Source organism: Colias croceus, chromosome 3 (assembly GCF_905220415.1).
Source record: "Colias croceus chromosome 3, ilColCroc2.1".
NCBI classification, from domain to species: domain Eukaryota; kingdom Metazoa; phylum Arthropoda; class Insecta; order Lepidoptera; family Pieridae; genus Colias; species Colias croceus.
Genome location: NC_059539.1, coordinates 7,779,228 through 7,793,338, shown reverse-complemented (window position 1 = coordinate 7,793,338; position 14,111 = coordinate 7,779,228). Strand labels below are relative to the sequence as shown.

At 32.6% G+C, this 14,111-nt stretch overlaps 2 protein-coding genes across 6 annotated transcripts; one reads left to right on the top strand and one right to left on the bottom strand.

Annotated features, from left to right (window-relative positions):
* Nucleotides 1-4,046: 4,046 nt before the first annotated feature.
* On the top strand, nucleotides 4,047-9,652 carry LOC123706119 (major facilitator superfamily domain-containing protein 1-like). 3 transcript variants are annotated; one of them, XM_045655280.1, is made up of 11 exons: nucleotides 4,047-4,329; nucleotides 4,469-4,596; nucleotides 5,365-5,515; nucleotides 6,152-6,277; nucleotides 6,457-6,662; nucleotides 6,890-7,103; nucleotides 7,246-7,459; nucleotides 8,021-8,118; nucleotides 8,494-8,606; nucleotides 9,047-9,140; nucleotides 9,457-9,652. In XM_045655280.1, the coding sequence occupies exons 2-11, from the start codon at nucleotides 4,473-4,475 to the stop codon at nucleotides 9,650-9,652; spliced, it is 1,536 nt and encodes a 511-aa protein (XP_045511236.1). In that variant the 5' UTR covers nucleotides 4,047-4,329; nucleotides 4,469-4,472. The 3 variants fall into 3 exon arrangements, with proteins under 3 accessions (XP_045511236.1, XP_045511234.1, XP_045511237.1); XM_045655278.1 differs by having other exon boundaries at nucleotides 4,047-4,337; XM_045655281.1 differs by having other exon boundaries at nucleotides 4,084-4,104.
* Nucleotides 9,653-9,717: 65 nt separating this feature from the next.
* Nucleotides 9,718-13,734, bottom strand: LOC123706118 (carcinine transporter). 3 transcript variants are annotated; one of them, XM_045655277.1, is made up of 8 exons: nucleotides 13,586-13,734; nucleotides 13,169-13,405; nucleotides 12,487-12,654; nucleotides 11,744-12,002; nucleotides 11,044-11,670; nucleotides 10,780-10,859; nucleotides 10,532-10,710; nucleotides 9,718-10,298 (listed from the first exon to the last, which is right to left on the bottom strand). In XM_045655277.1, exons 1-8 carry the CDS (start codon nucleotides 13,634-13,636, stop codon nucleotides 10,103-10,105), a joined length of 1,797 nt encoding a protein of 598 aa, XP_045511233.1. In that variant the 5' UTR covers nucleotides 13,637-13,734; the 3' UTR covers nucleotides 9,718-10,102. The 3 variants fall into 3 exon arrangements, with proteins under 3 accessions (XP_045511233.1, XP_045511232.1, XP_045511231.1); XM_045655276.1 differs by having other exon boundaries at nucleotides 9,718-10,295; nucleotides 10,780-10,961; nucleotides 13,586-13,731; XM_045655275.1 differs by having other exon boundaries at nucleotides 10,780-10,961; nucleotides 13,586-13,730.
* Nucleotides 13,735-14,111: the final 377 nt, after the last annotated feature.

The following is a 14,111-nucleotide window of genomic DNA, read 5'->3' as shown; positions in this document are numbered from 1 at the left end:
ACTAACTCCCTCGAGTCCAAAATAAGTAACCTCCCGAACCCATCCCTTGAGAACTGTCTGGAATGCTATTCCCTTTTCGTTAACTGCCTCGATAACACTGCTACCGACTCCTTTCCATTGAAATCCTTTTCCACATCATATACTAAGAAGCTATCTCCTCCCTGGTGGGATCATGAATGTACTGACGTAGTTAAAGACCGTAAAGAAGCCGAATTAAGTTATAATTCTAATATGTCGACGGAGAACTTTATTCATTATAAGAAAGTTGCAGCACGCGCTAAACGAATGCTATCAAAAAAAAAGAAAGAGGGCTGGATTCGATTTTGTGAGAATTTATCTCCCAAAACACCATCATCGCTGATGTGGAATAGTATTCGGCGTTTCCGTGGAGCTTTAAGTGACAATAATAGAATATCCAACAACTCAGACGCTTGGCTTGATGATTTTATTGACAAACTATCTCCTCCATTCGTTCCCTCCTCTGATCATTTTCCTTGTTCTCCCCATCATTTAGTATCTCACGACAGTATGGATTGCCCATTCACCTTGCAAGAACTTGTTACGGTTCTTGACGGCTTAAAAGACTCATCCCCTGGGGTTGACGGTATTCCATATTCTTTTATTTGTAAGTCAGGTGATCAGACCAAATCTTACTTTCTAAATTTAATCAATATCTTCTTTTTATATGCCATTATTCCTGATTCTTGGAAAACCCAGATTATTATTCCTATCCCCAAACCCGGCAAGGATCCCCTTAACCCCAATTCCTATAGACCAATCGCTCTGTCTTCTACCTTAGCCAAAATCACTGAACACCTTATTAAAAATCGACTAGAATGGCTGGTTGAGAACAGGGGCCTCCTGTCTAGTTCCCAATTTGGTTTTAGGAAAGGTTTGAGTGTGCTAGACAGTCTTAGTATTTTAACAACTGACATTCGCTCCTCTTTTCAAAATAAACAGTATCTGGTTGGTGTATTTTTGGATGTAGTTTCAGCGTACGATAATGTTCTTCTTCCAGTGCTCAGACAGAAAATGTTACAGCTGAGTTTGCCTGAGAGGATGATACATTTCATCTTCAACTTATTAATGTTGAGGACGATACAGGTACGCTCTTCTAAAGATACACCTACTAGACTTGTATTTAAAGGACTCCCTCAAGGGTCCGTTCTGAGTCCTTTATTGTATTCTATTTACACCTGGGATTTGGATAAATCCATTCCATCATATTGTAGCGTTCTGCAGTATGCGGATGATATAGCATTATATGCCTCGTCAGATAATATGGATGTGATTACCTTCCGACTTAACAGTGCCTTAGCTTATTTGGAAAATTGGATGAGTGATCATGGCTTGTCACTATCGCCTAGCAAAAGCAATGTAGTTGTGTTCTCTAAAAAACGCTTGATCCCACAGCCGGTAATATTGCTAGAAAACTCCTCAATCCCTGTTGTCAACAAGATTAAATTTCTAGGAGTGGTGCTTGACCAAAAGCTGAATGGTATGGCTCACACTAACTACATTTCTCAAAAGTGCGAAAAGGGTATTAATGTTTTACGCTCCCTATCTGGTGTTTGGTGGGGATCACATCCATATTGTCAAAAACTAGTTTATAATGCTATAATCCGTAGCCATTTAGATTATGCGTCGTTCATCTTAGAACCTTGCAATAAAACTGCTTTAGTAAAATTGGATAGAATACAATACAAGTGTCTGCGACTCATTATAGGCGCCATGAAGTCTACCCCAGTCAATGCCCTTCAGGTAGAATGTGTAGATCCTCCTTTATCTCTCCGCCGTCAATATCTGGCAGACAAGTATTTCTTTCGGCTAATACAATTATCTTCCCATCCCCTCCTTCCTAAAATTCGAAATCTTCTTCAAATACTTACCCTAAATAACCTCCGTTGTCCTTCTGATTTTCCTTGCCTACTTAAAAGTCTCATTAAATTTAACCGCCTCCCAGACCCAACATCCCAATTTAGTATCCATCCTTTATATTCAACTCCGTTTCATGCTCTAGTTTTTATCCCCAATATTAATGTGAGTTGTGGTATTCAAAAGCGTGCTCCAGATTCTAATATTGCTTTTAATTGTCTGGTTTCCTCCTACTGGCATGGTTATAATGTTTTTTTCACGGATGCCTCAAAAGTGTCAAAACATCTTGCTGTAGGGGTTGCTGTATGGCACCATAACTCCAAAACTATTTTGCAATTTAAATGTCCCCCTCTCTCTTCTGTTTTTACAGGTGAAGCCACTGCTATTCTGGAAGCTTTGAATTTTATCAACTCTCATAATCTCCAAAATTCTGTAATTTTTTCAGACTCCCTCAGCTGTCTTCAGACTATTACTTCTAACCCTTTCCGCTCAAAGTCTAAATTTCCTATCATCTTTCGAATTAAATCCGCACTTTACAACTGCTTCAGAAAAGGGCTCCAGGTAGATTTAGTACATATTCCAAGCCATTCAGGTATTATAGGCAATGAGAAAGCTGACATTCTAGCTAAGTCAGCCATTCAACATGGTACTCTGGAGCATTACTCCAATTATGCCCATGATCTCTCTTCTCTGTCTAAGGATCGCTTGGACTGTACATGGAACAGCCAGTGGAAAAATTCAAATAAAGGGAAATTTTATAGAGACATCCAACCCTCAATTCCACGTAAGCCCTGGTTCTTCCGTTTCCCTAACTTAGACAAGCCCATTGTTTCCACCATTTGCCGCCTCCGTTTAGGTCACAATTCCACTCCTATTCATTTATTTAAAATTCATGTTCGTGACCATTCTCTCTGTGAGTGTGGTATAGACGAGGGAAGTTATGATCACTTATTCTTTGTTTGTCCAAAGCTTCGTGTCTCACTTCTGGATATCCTCCCCCCAGATGTTCCCCTCCCTACTAATTTTAAGTGTTTACTTTGTCTTGTCCCTACCTCATTTGTCAATATCCTATCAAAATTTATCAATTTTAACAATCTAAAATTTTAAACTCCATCTAAGTACCTATATCTATTTTATGTTATGCTTTTGTGATGTGTTGTGTTGTCTATAACTAATATTTGTTCTTTGTCAGGTTATACAGCTCCATGTAAGAAGTTTATGAGTACTAAATAAAAAGTGAATCATCTCATCCGTGATTTTTCCTCAGCACAGAGTATGCTTAACATGAGCATTAACTTAAATTGATCATCTGTTCAAAACTTGACATTGGCAGAATCCGTCTTCACTGGGATCGGGAGTTGCCATTTGTAAAAAGAAGAAGAAGAAGAAGAAGAATAATTATTATAATATCTATCTTTTTCTTCCCTAATATTTACGTAATTATGCACATAAATTTAAACAAGATTTTTTAAGGTTTCCATTTTTTAGATTTTCGTGCTCTTCTAGATTGCGTAAAAAATAGATGCGGTCTTTAAACAGACTGGACTCCTAATAGGTACTATTTGTAGCTATCATTTAGGTAGAAAATATGTCAACATAATTTAAAACTCATACTGCCATATCTATAGAAATTAAAAAATAGTCTCTTTTTAACTTGTAGTCAGATACGATACAGATATATATTTATTGAAAGGGCTACAAACTGAAACAATCGATATTTATTTAATGTGAAATGACATCACTTTAAACTTTTTTCCCTATTATATTCAAAATCTGTGGATGTGTCCAAAGAGGATATAACCACTACGTGGATGTGTCACCCGCTACTATCGATCCCCCTCAATACCCTCGAAAACACGCTTTATGGGGGGGGAGCCATTTCGAACATTTTGTATGAAGTTTCCTTATTGTATGTATCTGTATATTGTGTAGATGTCATAACGTAGGCGTCCCCTAAGAAAGGATTTCCCGAAATTCTTGCGGTAACGGGGAAAAACGGGGATGCACGTACAAAGTCGTGGGCGGAAGCTAGTAATAACTAAATTGCACTGGCGTGCACTCTATAATCAAATTTACCTAACACCTGCTCCATTTTTTCCTACACTGTGGAACTTGGAAATTACCTAGTACCTGTGGAAATTACTTGCTCAATGTTCTGTCATCTGTTGATCTGTCATCTGTGGTCAGTGATGACTGATGAGTGAAGGTGAACTGTGAAGTGATTCTCCTGTAAATGTTTGTTGTTATTGTATAGATTATAATATTATCTTCACTGAAATAAAACCAGAAAAATAATTTAATTTCTACGCAAATAATTAAGAAATTAAATGCATTTTTGATGAAATCTTTTTTAAATGTCCTGGTTATGAGTAATTAAATGTCCTAGTGAACAATGCTATTACAGCATTTTTAATTATTGCTTTTATTCTTTTCTTATTTTCTCAAGACTCAAAGGTAAAAAGGTATGATGACAATGCTAATTACAATATTTTGTTTTTATAAATATTAAGAATTACTATCGAAGGCTACAAAAATGGTGCCAATGTTTATTGTAATTTGTACGTCATTAAGTTAATTAATTTAATTATTTAAGGGCAATGGATATTCCTGAAAGCAATACAAATTCGCGCTCAGCGATGGAGCCTCCAAATTCCTGGTGTCATCCAGCCCACAGAGTTCATAGATTCGTTGCTCTCATACTGATGTGCTTTCTTTGTTTTGGTAAGTTGGAATAAGTTTCGTTCTCCCTTTGGAAGCATTCAGAATTGTTTAAATTTATTTTTGATTGTGTATAATCTCATTTTTTCTATTATGCATTGAAGTTTTATGATTTTATAGGTAGTCATTAAAATTGTTATGGGCAACTGCCAACTACCCACAAAGAAGCTAGAATACTTTGTTGCATGATTTCTAAATATTAGCATATAAATGATTATAAACATCTTGAATAAACAGTCAAGTGATTATAAATGATATGGAGCAAAGTTTAATTTATTGACCTGTTCTACATTTGTCATAATAATATGATCAATATGTGTGTATAAATTTATACTAATAAATAAGTTGAGTTATATAATACACAGGGATCTGGATCCCTGTGTATCTAGGACCTAGGTGTTTGATAGAAAAGTATGTCACTATTCAGATTCATTCATCATATTATAGATGAAAATTTTTACTTTTCTCTTTTGAGTCTTTACTTTTTGTCTATCTTTTACATTTGATTTCTGAAAACTGTGATTTTCTTGAATTTAATGCTGATCTATTAAAAAAGTTAAAGTTTAAAGTTTTCTATATTGTACAGTAGGTAGCAAGAATATTACAGATCACAGTTAATCAAGTCTATAGCTATGTAAAAAAAAAGTGTTGCAAAGTGTACATTTAAATACTTTCATATGAACATGTTCCCTTTGTTTAGCAATCACATAATATTATATCCTAGGTACTTTATTTTTTGCATGATAATAAATGTTCATAATATTCTTACAGGTTCTTATTTTTGCTACGACACACCTGGAGCCCTAGCAGATAACTTTAAGAGTGACTCTTCATTGAATACATCCCAGTTTGCATTGCTTTATTCCATATACTCGTGGCCAAATGTGGTTTTATGTTTCATTGGCGGTTATCTCATTGATAGGTATGTGTGTTTATTGCTATCAACATGTCCATGTATGACTCATAGGCCATATGAATACTTATTATTACTTGATAATATTATGCAGTGAATAGGTTTGCATTATATTACATTTATGATAATATCTCTGACTAGATTTCCCCCTGCGGCTTCGCCCGCGTTTTCAAAGAAAACCCCGCATAGTTCCCGTTCCCATGGGATTTCCTGAATAAAACCTAGCCTATATTACTCGTGGATAATGTAGATTTCGAATGGTGAAAGAATTTTTAAAATCGGTCCAGTAGTTTATGACCCTATTCATTACAATCAAACAAACAAAGTTTTCCTCTTTATAATATTAGTGTAGATAGATAAAGCTTGCATTTAATTGCATAATGCAATAACTTTGGATGATGTGGAAAGAATGGATTTTACTAAATATTAATTTACTGGGTTGCCTTTTGGTAGCCTACAAACTTAGAGAGCCCTCACTCTGAAGGGTTGTAAGCGAAAAAAAAAAATTTTTTTCTGATCTAAATTGTATCAAGATTTGAACATTGTGTAAGACATGCTTGATCATGGACAGTTTTAAAATAACTAATAAGTATTTACATAATTAGTACTCACATAATTAATATAAATTCATATTCAATATTTCAGGTATTTTGGTGTTAGATTGGGCACAATTATTTACATGTCCATTCTATTTGTTGGGGCTGTTGTGTTTGCATTTGGTGTCTACATCAACAAATTTTGGCTAATGATACTTGGAAGATTCATATTTGGGTAAGCATTACTTATTTAAACTCTCCTTTTACTTTTGATTGAACTATAAAAAGTATTGATTATCATCAATAAAAATTCACTTAATAATTACAACTGAATAAAAATTCCCTATGGCACCTTTATCAATTTTTTACGCCATTATGTAAAAAAAGCTCTTTTAACAAGGAATTGTGTTGTAGCATTGGTGGAGAGTCACTGCAAGTTGCAGTTAATAACTATGTTGTTCTATGGTTCAAAGGAAAGGAACTTAACATGGTTTTTGGATTGCAACTGTCTTTCTCTCGATTTGGTAGCACAGTGAACTTTTGGGTGATGGAACCTATATATAGATGGGTTGCACATTACTATGGCGGCTATGAGCGATTAGGTGTTACTCTATTTTTGGGTAAGTTTAAGCATATTCATTTTCTTGATTTATTTATGTGCTAGCTGCGTCTTTGACTTTGTTTGAGTTGATTTATAAAATAGCATAAGTGACTCCGTATTACATCAGCTATTTGCTTGTTTCTCAAAATAGGAAAATAAGAGTTCTTTTACATGCTATGGTCTAGAAAGAGTGTGAAATTTATTAAAGTAAAAAAGATAACTAATTTACAATACATTTCTTTTCAGCATCCCTCACATGTTTAGGTTCTCTTATATGTGGGTTGATACTTGGATGGATGGATCACCGAGCTGAAAAGATTTTGGAGAGAAGTGAAGAACATGCCAATGAACCTCCATTCCGATTGTTAGATGTATTGAATTTCAAAACTGTGTTCTGGCTTGTTTCTGTCATCTGTGTGGCATATTATCTGGCTATATTTCCATTTATTGCTTTGGGAAAGTGAGTAGCAGCAATCATTATGCAGCAATATTATGATAATCAAATAATAACACTAATTTAATACTGATTAATAATTTGATCTCATGTTTATATCTATAACTTTGTTTTCAAAATAATCTTATTTACCAATTAATATTTTTAGGTTATTTTTCGAAAGAAAGTTCGATTTCAGTCCCCAAGATGCAAATACTGTTAACTCAATGGTTTATTTCCTGTCAGCCGCTTTAAGTCCATTTTTTGGAATACTAATTGATAAGACTGGTCGAAATGTGACATGGGTTATTTTAAGTATAATAACAACTATTGGATCTCATTTCTTACTTGCATTCACATTCGTAAATCCTTATGTAGGAGTGGTAAGTTGAAATTGATATTATTTTATTTTTACCTGTATTTGTATTATATATATTTGGAGAATATTTATCAAAAGCATGGTTCATGTGTCATCCTACTAATATTATAAATGTGAAAGTTTGTTTGTTTGTTACTCCTTCACGAAATAAAAAGCTGAACCGATTTTCTTGAAATTTGGCACACACTCATAGTGTATTATCCATACATACATAGTAAAATACAAATAAGTACAGACTTAATAATGGAATGAAATTCAAAAAAATTCAAATTCAAAATTCTTTATTTGGAACAATAAAAACACACAATACAAAAACTTTATGAACGATGACACCTATAAAAGCTTATAAGCTGTGGCACAGGTGCCAACGCCCGCCTCCATACTTTAGAAGTTCTAAGTAAGTTCTAAGTGAATTTTTTACAAAGACAAGATGTTGCCTATTAAATTAGCTCCACTACATATAACAGCTTTATAGGCTATAGCATATACTTATTTACACTAAAATCAAGGCCTATGTTTATGATTTAAGAATTGTTTAATTAATGAATCCATGCATTATTTTCAGATCTCACTGGGAGTGTCGTACTCCCTCCTAGCTAGTGGTCTGTGGCCGTTAGTTGCTATGATTGTGCCAGAAACACAATTGGGTACAGCCTATGGAATGTAAGTGTTTTTAATTTATTATATTATCTTTTCAGAATATAGGAAAAATATTTTGTGACATTTGATCTTAAAAAATATTGAAATATTGTGTGTAATAAGGATATATCTTGTAAAGCATCATCCTTATCACTCTTGTGTAAACATATTAATACAATCTTATTAAATTGTTTTGTTTTCATTTCATTTTAAGGTCAAATTTTGATATATCATCCCTATAAAAATTAAACATAGTTTTTTTTCTATGCAAACAACCATAACATATGAAAAAGAAAGGTGGTTTGGAATTAAATGCAGTGCATTATTAATTAATATATACATAAAACAAGGAAAACCAAAAAAATATCTAGAATTGAATGAATTAATCGTAATTTACAGATGTCAAGCAGTGCAAAACCTTGGGCTTGCCACTGTAATCATATTTGCTGGCATGATTGTAGATAAATATGGTTATTTAATGTTGGAGATGTTCTTCTTGGGATGTCTCTTTGGTAAGTATACATATAAGATGTAATCATGAATTTCATATTTTATATATTTTAAAGAGTAATAGCATTCAGATATATATATACCAATATTATAAAGCTGAAAAGTTTCTTTGTTTGTTTGAACGCGCTAATTTCAGAAACTACTCCGATTACGTTACATTCGATTTGAAAAATTCTTTCGGTGTTAGATAGCCCATCGAGGCAGGCTTTATCGAATTTTTCCATTCTTAAAAATTTAGGTGTATAAAGATATATTTTAAATAATGGTAGGAATAATTGAAACTGAAATAACAAATGCCGTACTGCCTACCTATAATATTTTTTAAAAGCCGTATGTAATTTAAGCCAAAAATTAAATCTTAATTGTTACAGTAATATAATGAGATGAGGAAATTCGTACTCTTTATTGTACACAAAGTAAAATATATCCATTAATTTTACAGTTGCTTTGATCGCTGCCGTACTTATTTATATTTTGGACTCTGCAAACTGTGGTGTACTTAATTTGTCCACTCATGAAAGAGAAGCATTAAAAAGGTATGTCTTTTTTAGATGTTGTCATACAAAAGACTATGTTTTTCAATTATCAATAAAATGTTCACTGTTCTGTAATTCAGTACCAATTTATTATTATTTATCTTACATTATTATATATTATACTATCTCTTAAACTAGAAAACCCTGGTATCATGAGATATTAAAATACATTTTTGTTTTACTAGTACAAGCACAACAACAACAATTAATTCATATAAAATATATAACTAAATAAAGTTCTTATAGTCATTAACTAGATTTTAATATGTATAGAGATTAAATAATAATCATAATCTTATATTCCATATTGTTTCAGTCCATTACATATACGTTCTGACGAAAGAGCAAATCTCTTGGACCACGTCGATAGCTCGGACCAAGAAGAAGTTGACGCGAGGATCGATTCTCAAGATGAAAATTTACCTCGAGATGACTTGAGTCAGTCTGACAGAATTAGAAGTAGATATATAGCACAAATATTGCCAAATACTAACATTCCTGATAGACCGTAGGTAAGATTATGCAAATTGATGTAAATATTTATTATGACTATGATATTATTAGATAAAATGCATACTATTTAGACGTAATTATTATTGTTAAAAATATAATTATAATTATACAATTTTAAATAAATGAAACGATGAAAATATATCTTATATTTATTTTAACATTTATAAGTAGCACAAATATGAAGTAATTAATTCTTAGATAAAATAACTTATTTAAATTCAAATCGATTACACTAAATTAGCTTTGTTTCTATCTCCTAAGTACACCATTGCACGATCCCGATATATATAAATAAAGGTCATTTATTTTACTTCTTAATATTTTCACGTATTAAGTACTTTGCGAAAATAATTATTAAATGAAAAACAGTTCGAATCACGAATCACGTGATAATCAGATAAAAAATGACATATAATGCACTTAGAACAGTCACTATTATTCGTGGGACACTAAAACCAATACGTCATCTTTAAATTTCCGTCCACATCTCGCTGTGTCTCCAGAATGCTCGCTTGTCGAACTAATTTCTTCATAGAGTTACGTCGTATCGGCCTTAGGTCCGATACTTCATCTTCTATAATTGGAGCTTGCGTCAATTCCAGTTGGTCTAAGTTCTCATATGAATCACCCTCAGATGCAACTCTTCTGGGAACAAGTTTCACGATTATTCAAGTTGCATGCAATGTATAAACATAGTGAGGGATAAGGTGTTATTTTTCTTCCGAAACAATTAGGCCTTTTCAATGATAACTTATTGACGTAAGTGATGAAAAAAAATTATCTACTCAGGAAATTAATTGCAATTAATTTGAAATGAAATACTCCATAAAAAACTTAGTACTTTTCAATTTACGAGAATAAAAGAACTGCAGACTTACCTGGGTCCTCCACAACTCCAGCAATCTTTATATGTCCAATCTTTACCAAATTCTTCGCCTTCTTCTGCAGTTTGCGGTAAAGAAGTATGAAGGGTCTCTGGCAAGCGAAGTGCTGTTAATCCTCCAATAACGGCCACTCCGCCCATTAATACCAATGGTAGCACTAAGTTACTAGTTCCCTAGTTTCAAAAATATGATGTTGAAATTTTTTTGCTAATCTATATGACATTGTAAATAATGCAACTTACCAAATAATTGATAAAAGGTATTATTATTAAACCCAATCCTCCAATATACGCTGATGTTCCAATTCCGACACCTCTTAATTCTGTTGGATAGAGTTCGCCAGCATAAGGATATATAATTAAAAATGAGGCTGATATAAAACATTTCGATATTAAATACAGAATTAGCGTTTCATTTTCCGCATCTATAAAAATATACAAAAAATTAGGAAAGAAACGACACTTTAAAGATAGAGAAAATACGTCTTTATTATAATTTATTCTTACCATTGGGCAAAAGTACAGTTACTATGCAAAATATGCCACTTATGACCATTGATAAGCATAAGGGCCAGCGACGTCCCACTTTATCCATAAGTATCCAGCACACGATGTAACTAGGGATTTCCACAGCAGATGATAAAAAGAAACTCATGTACTGATTGCTTCCTATTGCTGGCCCATAATAACTGAGACCAACATACACCATCTCGGAAGCACACCAGTTCAAAGTTATCAAAAATGTCTTTAGTCTCATATTCGGAGTTTTACACAAAGCGAAAGCACTGGCTGATTTTGTTTCTTTAATTCCATTTTCTTTTTGCTCCATAACTTGTTTTTGTAATTTTGCCGTATACTCTTCTGGTAATTGTTTACCATTCACTCTTGCAATTGTTTTAAGTATGTTGTTAGCTTCCTCCAGTCTTTCCCTCATTAATAACCATCTTGGGGATTCCGGTAAAACAAACCAATATAAGTAATAAAAAAAGAACGGTACAGATGTTGCTAAAGCGAGTGACCTCCAATCACGCAATACGTATGTTACCCCAGATAGTAATATTAGGCCCAGCGTGTAAAATATGCAAGTCATTACTGTTACAAATGACCTGTAGTTTGGTCCAGCTAATTCTAAAGCTGAAAATGTGAATCTATTAACAAAGAAGGAAAGTTTTTATATATGTAAATGCTTTCTTTTATATATACTTACATATAATAAAAGGTATTTGATATACAGCAGGGATTGTCAATCCTACTATAACTCTTGCTAAGACCCAAAACCAATATTCGTGCGCATAAGCGGTCATTAAACTACCGAGTAGCAGAGTGGATAGACATGCAAAAAATGACTTTTTTCGTCCGATTCGATCGTTTAAAATCCCAAAAGAATACACACCGATAGGTCCTCCGACGTTTAAAGCAACTAAACCTAAGGTTGGGTAAACGTCATATTCACAAACTAAATCAAACTGAAACATAAAATGAAAACACAAAAAATATAAGCATATTTCAATAAATATATATGCATATTTCAAAAAATTTAAGCATATTTCAAAATATATAAGCAAATAAAATAACATTTATAGACCAGGATCAATTGATCATTTTTATTATTTTAGCTTCTCTCATGAGACGCCTAACTATTCATTTTTTTTAAGACCTTTTGACGACACGTTTGTCGATTGTCGTAGCTAACAAGTAACAGGGGAGCTTTAGAATTCCTTCTCTTCGAATATGTATGTATCGATTTCGATCTCAAAAATTACTTTATTGCTTTTTTTTAGTATTATAGCAAACCATTATTTAATTATAGTTTTAATTGTTTTTTTTATACTTGGAAATAATTTATAGGACACTTTAATTAGAATGCAAATTGGTAGATAGCACTAGAAAATTTAATATTGTAAACTTGTATATATTATTAAGACTTGAGAAGAAAATTTTTAAACTTACGTCAATGACCACAGAGGAAATTATTTCTGAAGTATCATATTCATAACCATCGAAACATGGTTCCACAGGCCAACTCTCATTTATTTGAATTGGTCCATTCGTTTCCAAAATATCAGACCAATTGACGGCGTAACGAAAGCAATTTTCAAAAGTGTTGTTGCCCTCAACCTGAAACATTTATCGGCTCATTAATTTTAATTCAATTAATGTTTATTAGGCTTGCCTTCTGATTCGCTCGCGTAGTTCGATTCAGCATTCCATCGCAGATTCGTTGTTAAATATTGTTATGCTAATAAGTTGTGAAACTCTGTCTTTAAACAAAGCTTCAAACTTAGTTTACTTGTTAAACAAATATTAATATTAAAAAAATATTTTTAACAAAATTCAACATAATATGTAAATAGGTATAACCTACATATCTTAAACTACATACACATATACATAGGATGAAAAAAAATTATAGTATTTCATACAAAATTTCATCAACTATTTTACCCCTTGTTTCAATAAAACTTTTTGAAAAATTATATATAAGCAGTATACACAAAATATTCGTCATTAACCAAAATTAATGATAGAAATCGTTAGTGGCTTAGACTGGGCGTTGATATATTGGATCATTACCTAAATGATCTAATTAATCTAAATAAGTGTAGATTAAGCATTTATTTGAATTGTTTACCTTTTTTGGTATAGACATCAGTTTTCTTTCCTCTTGTGAGAAATTTTTTAATTCTGGTACGAGACACCAATGATCTGGAGTGTCTGTCATAAAAAGCTGATTGAATGCACAGAAACCACAGGGAAGGCAAGCTGGTAAGCATACGAACCACAGTAAACACTTTTGGTAAATCCCAAATTCTCCTATTTTTGGCAGCAAATCGTCTAAGTCAATTCCATCATCATGCATTTCTTTTGCCTTAAAATAATTTATTTTTAATTCAAAACACCCAATTAAATATTGCTCTTTCAAACAATAAAACACAGGATTTGGAAGTATTTACAATATATATTGCACAATGGTTCAATAAATTTTAAACTCATTTATTATTTCAGTAAACCACGTAAAATTTTAAAACATATTAAAAATATGCAATACCGGGATATTTTGTGCATTGTAGCTTTCCGAATCTAATATTCGCTCCGTCATTATGTACGCTTTATTTACGCGCGTTAACTATTATTTGAATCGGATGAGGGCAACTGACGTATATTCATGACTTCTAGCTTAGCTACCTTGGTATTGGCCGAAGCCATACAGTATTAATCTAATTGATTAAAGAAAGATGGATACATGGCACACAGAGCTTAACAAAATGTTTCCGTATTATAAATGACATTGCTCCAATTAAAATACGTGTTAGTGTGTTATCAGAGGTTCAGAGCTAAACTACTGTTATTTAAATTCTCCGTAGAAATAAACGATATTTTATCGTTTGTTTTTCTGGGAATGCATTATAGTTTTCTTGTATTGTTTCATATTACCTACCTTATTATAATGTTTTTGAAATTATTCCAGTTTTAGTGGCGGAGCATATATTAGAAGATTTTCAATTCAATTCTCTCTTCTCAAATTCCTTATGCCCAATTTTTTGTCTTATTCTGAGCGTTAATATTTCTAAATT

Bases quoted from the DNA above. Each gene is read 5' to 3' on its own strand.
- LOC123706119 (XM_045655280.1), top strand. From the start codon at position 4,473: ATGGATATTCCTGAAAGCAATACAAATTCGCGCTCAGCGATGGAGCCT. The intron at 6,663-6,889 runs GTAAGTTTAAGC...ATTTCTTTTCAG, and splicing joins AGGTGTTACTCTATTTTTGG to CATCCCTCACATGTTTAGGT. The intron at 8,119-8,493 runs GTAAGTGTTTTT...CGTAATTTACAG, and splicing joins TTGGGTACAGCCTATGGAAT to ATGTCAAGCAGTGCAAAACC.
- LOC123706118 (XM_045655275.1), bottom strand. From the start codon at position 13,636: ATGACGGAGCGAATATTAGATTCGGAAAGCTACAATGCACAAAATATC. The intron at 10,711-10,779 runs GTAAGTTGCATT...TTTTGAAACTAG, and splicing joins TACCTTTTATCAATTATTTG to GGAACTAGTAACTTAGTGCT. The intron at 10,299-10,531 runs GTAAGTCTGCAG...ACTTGTTCCCAG, and splicing joins TGGAGTTGTGGAGGACCCAG to AAGAGTTGCATCTGAGGGTG.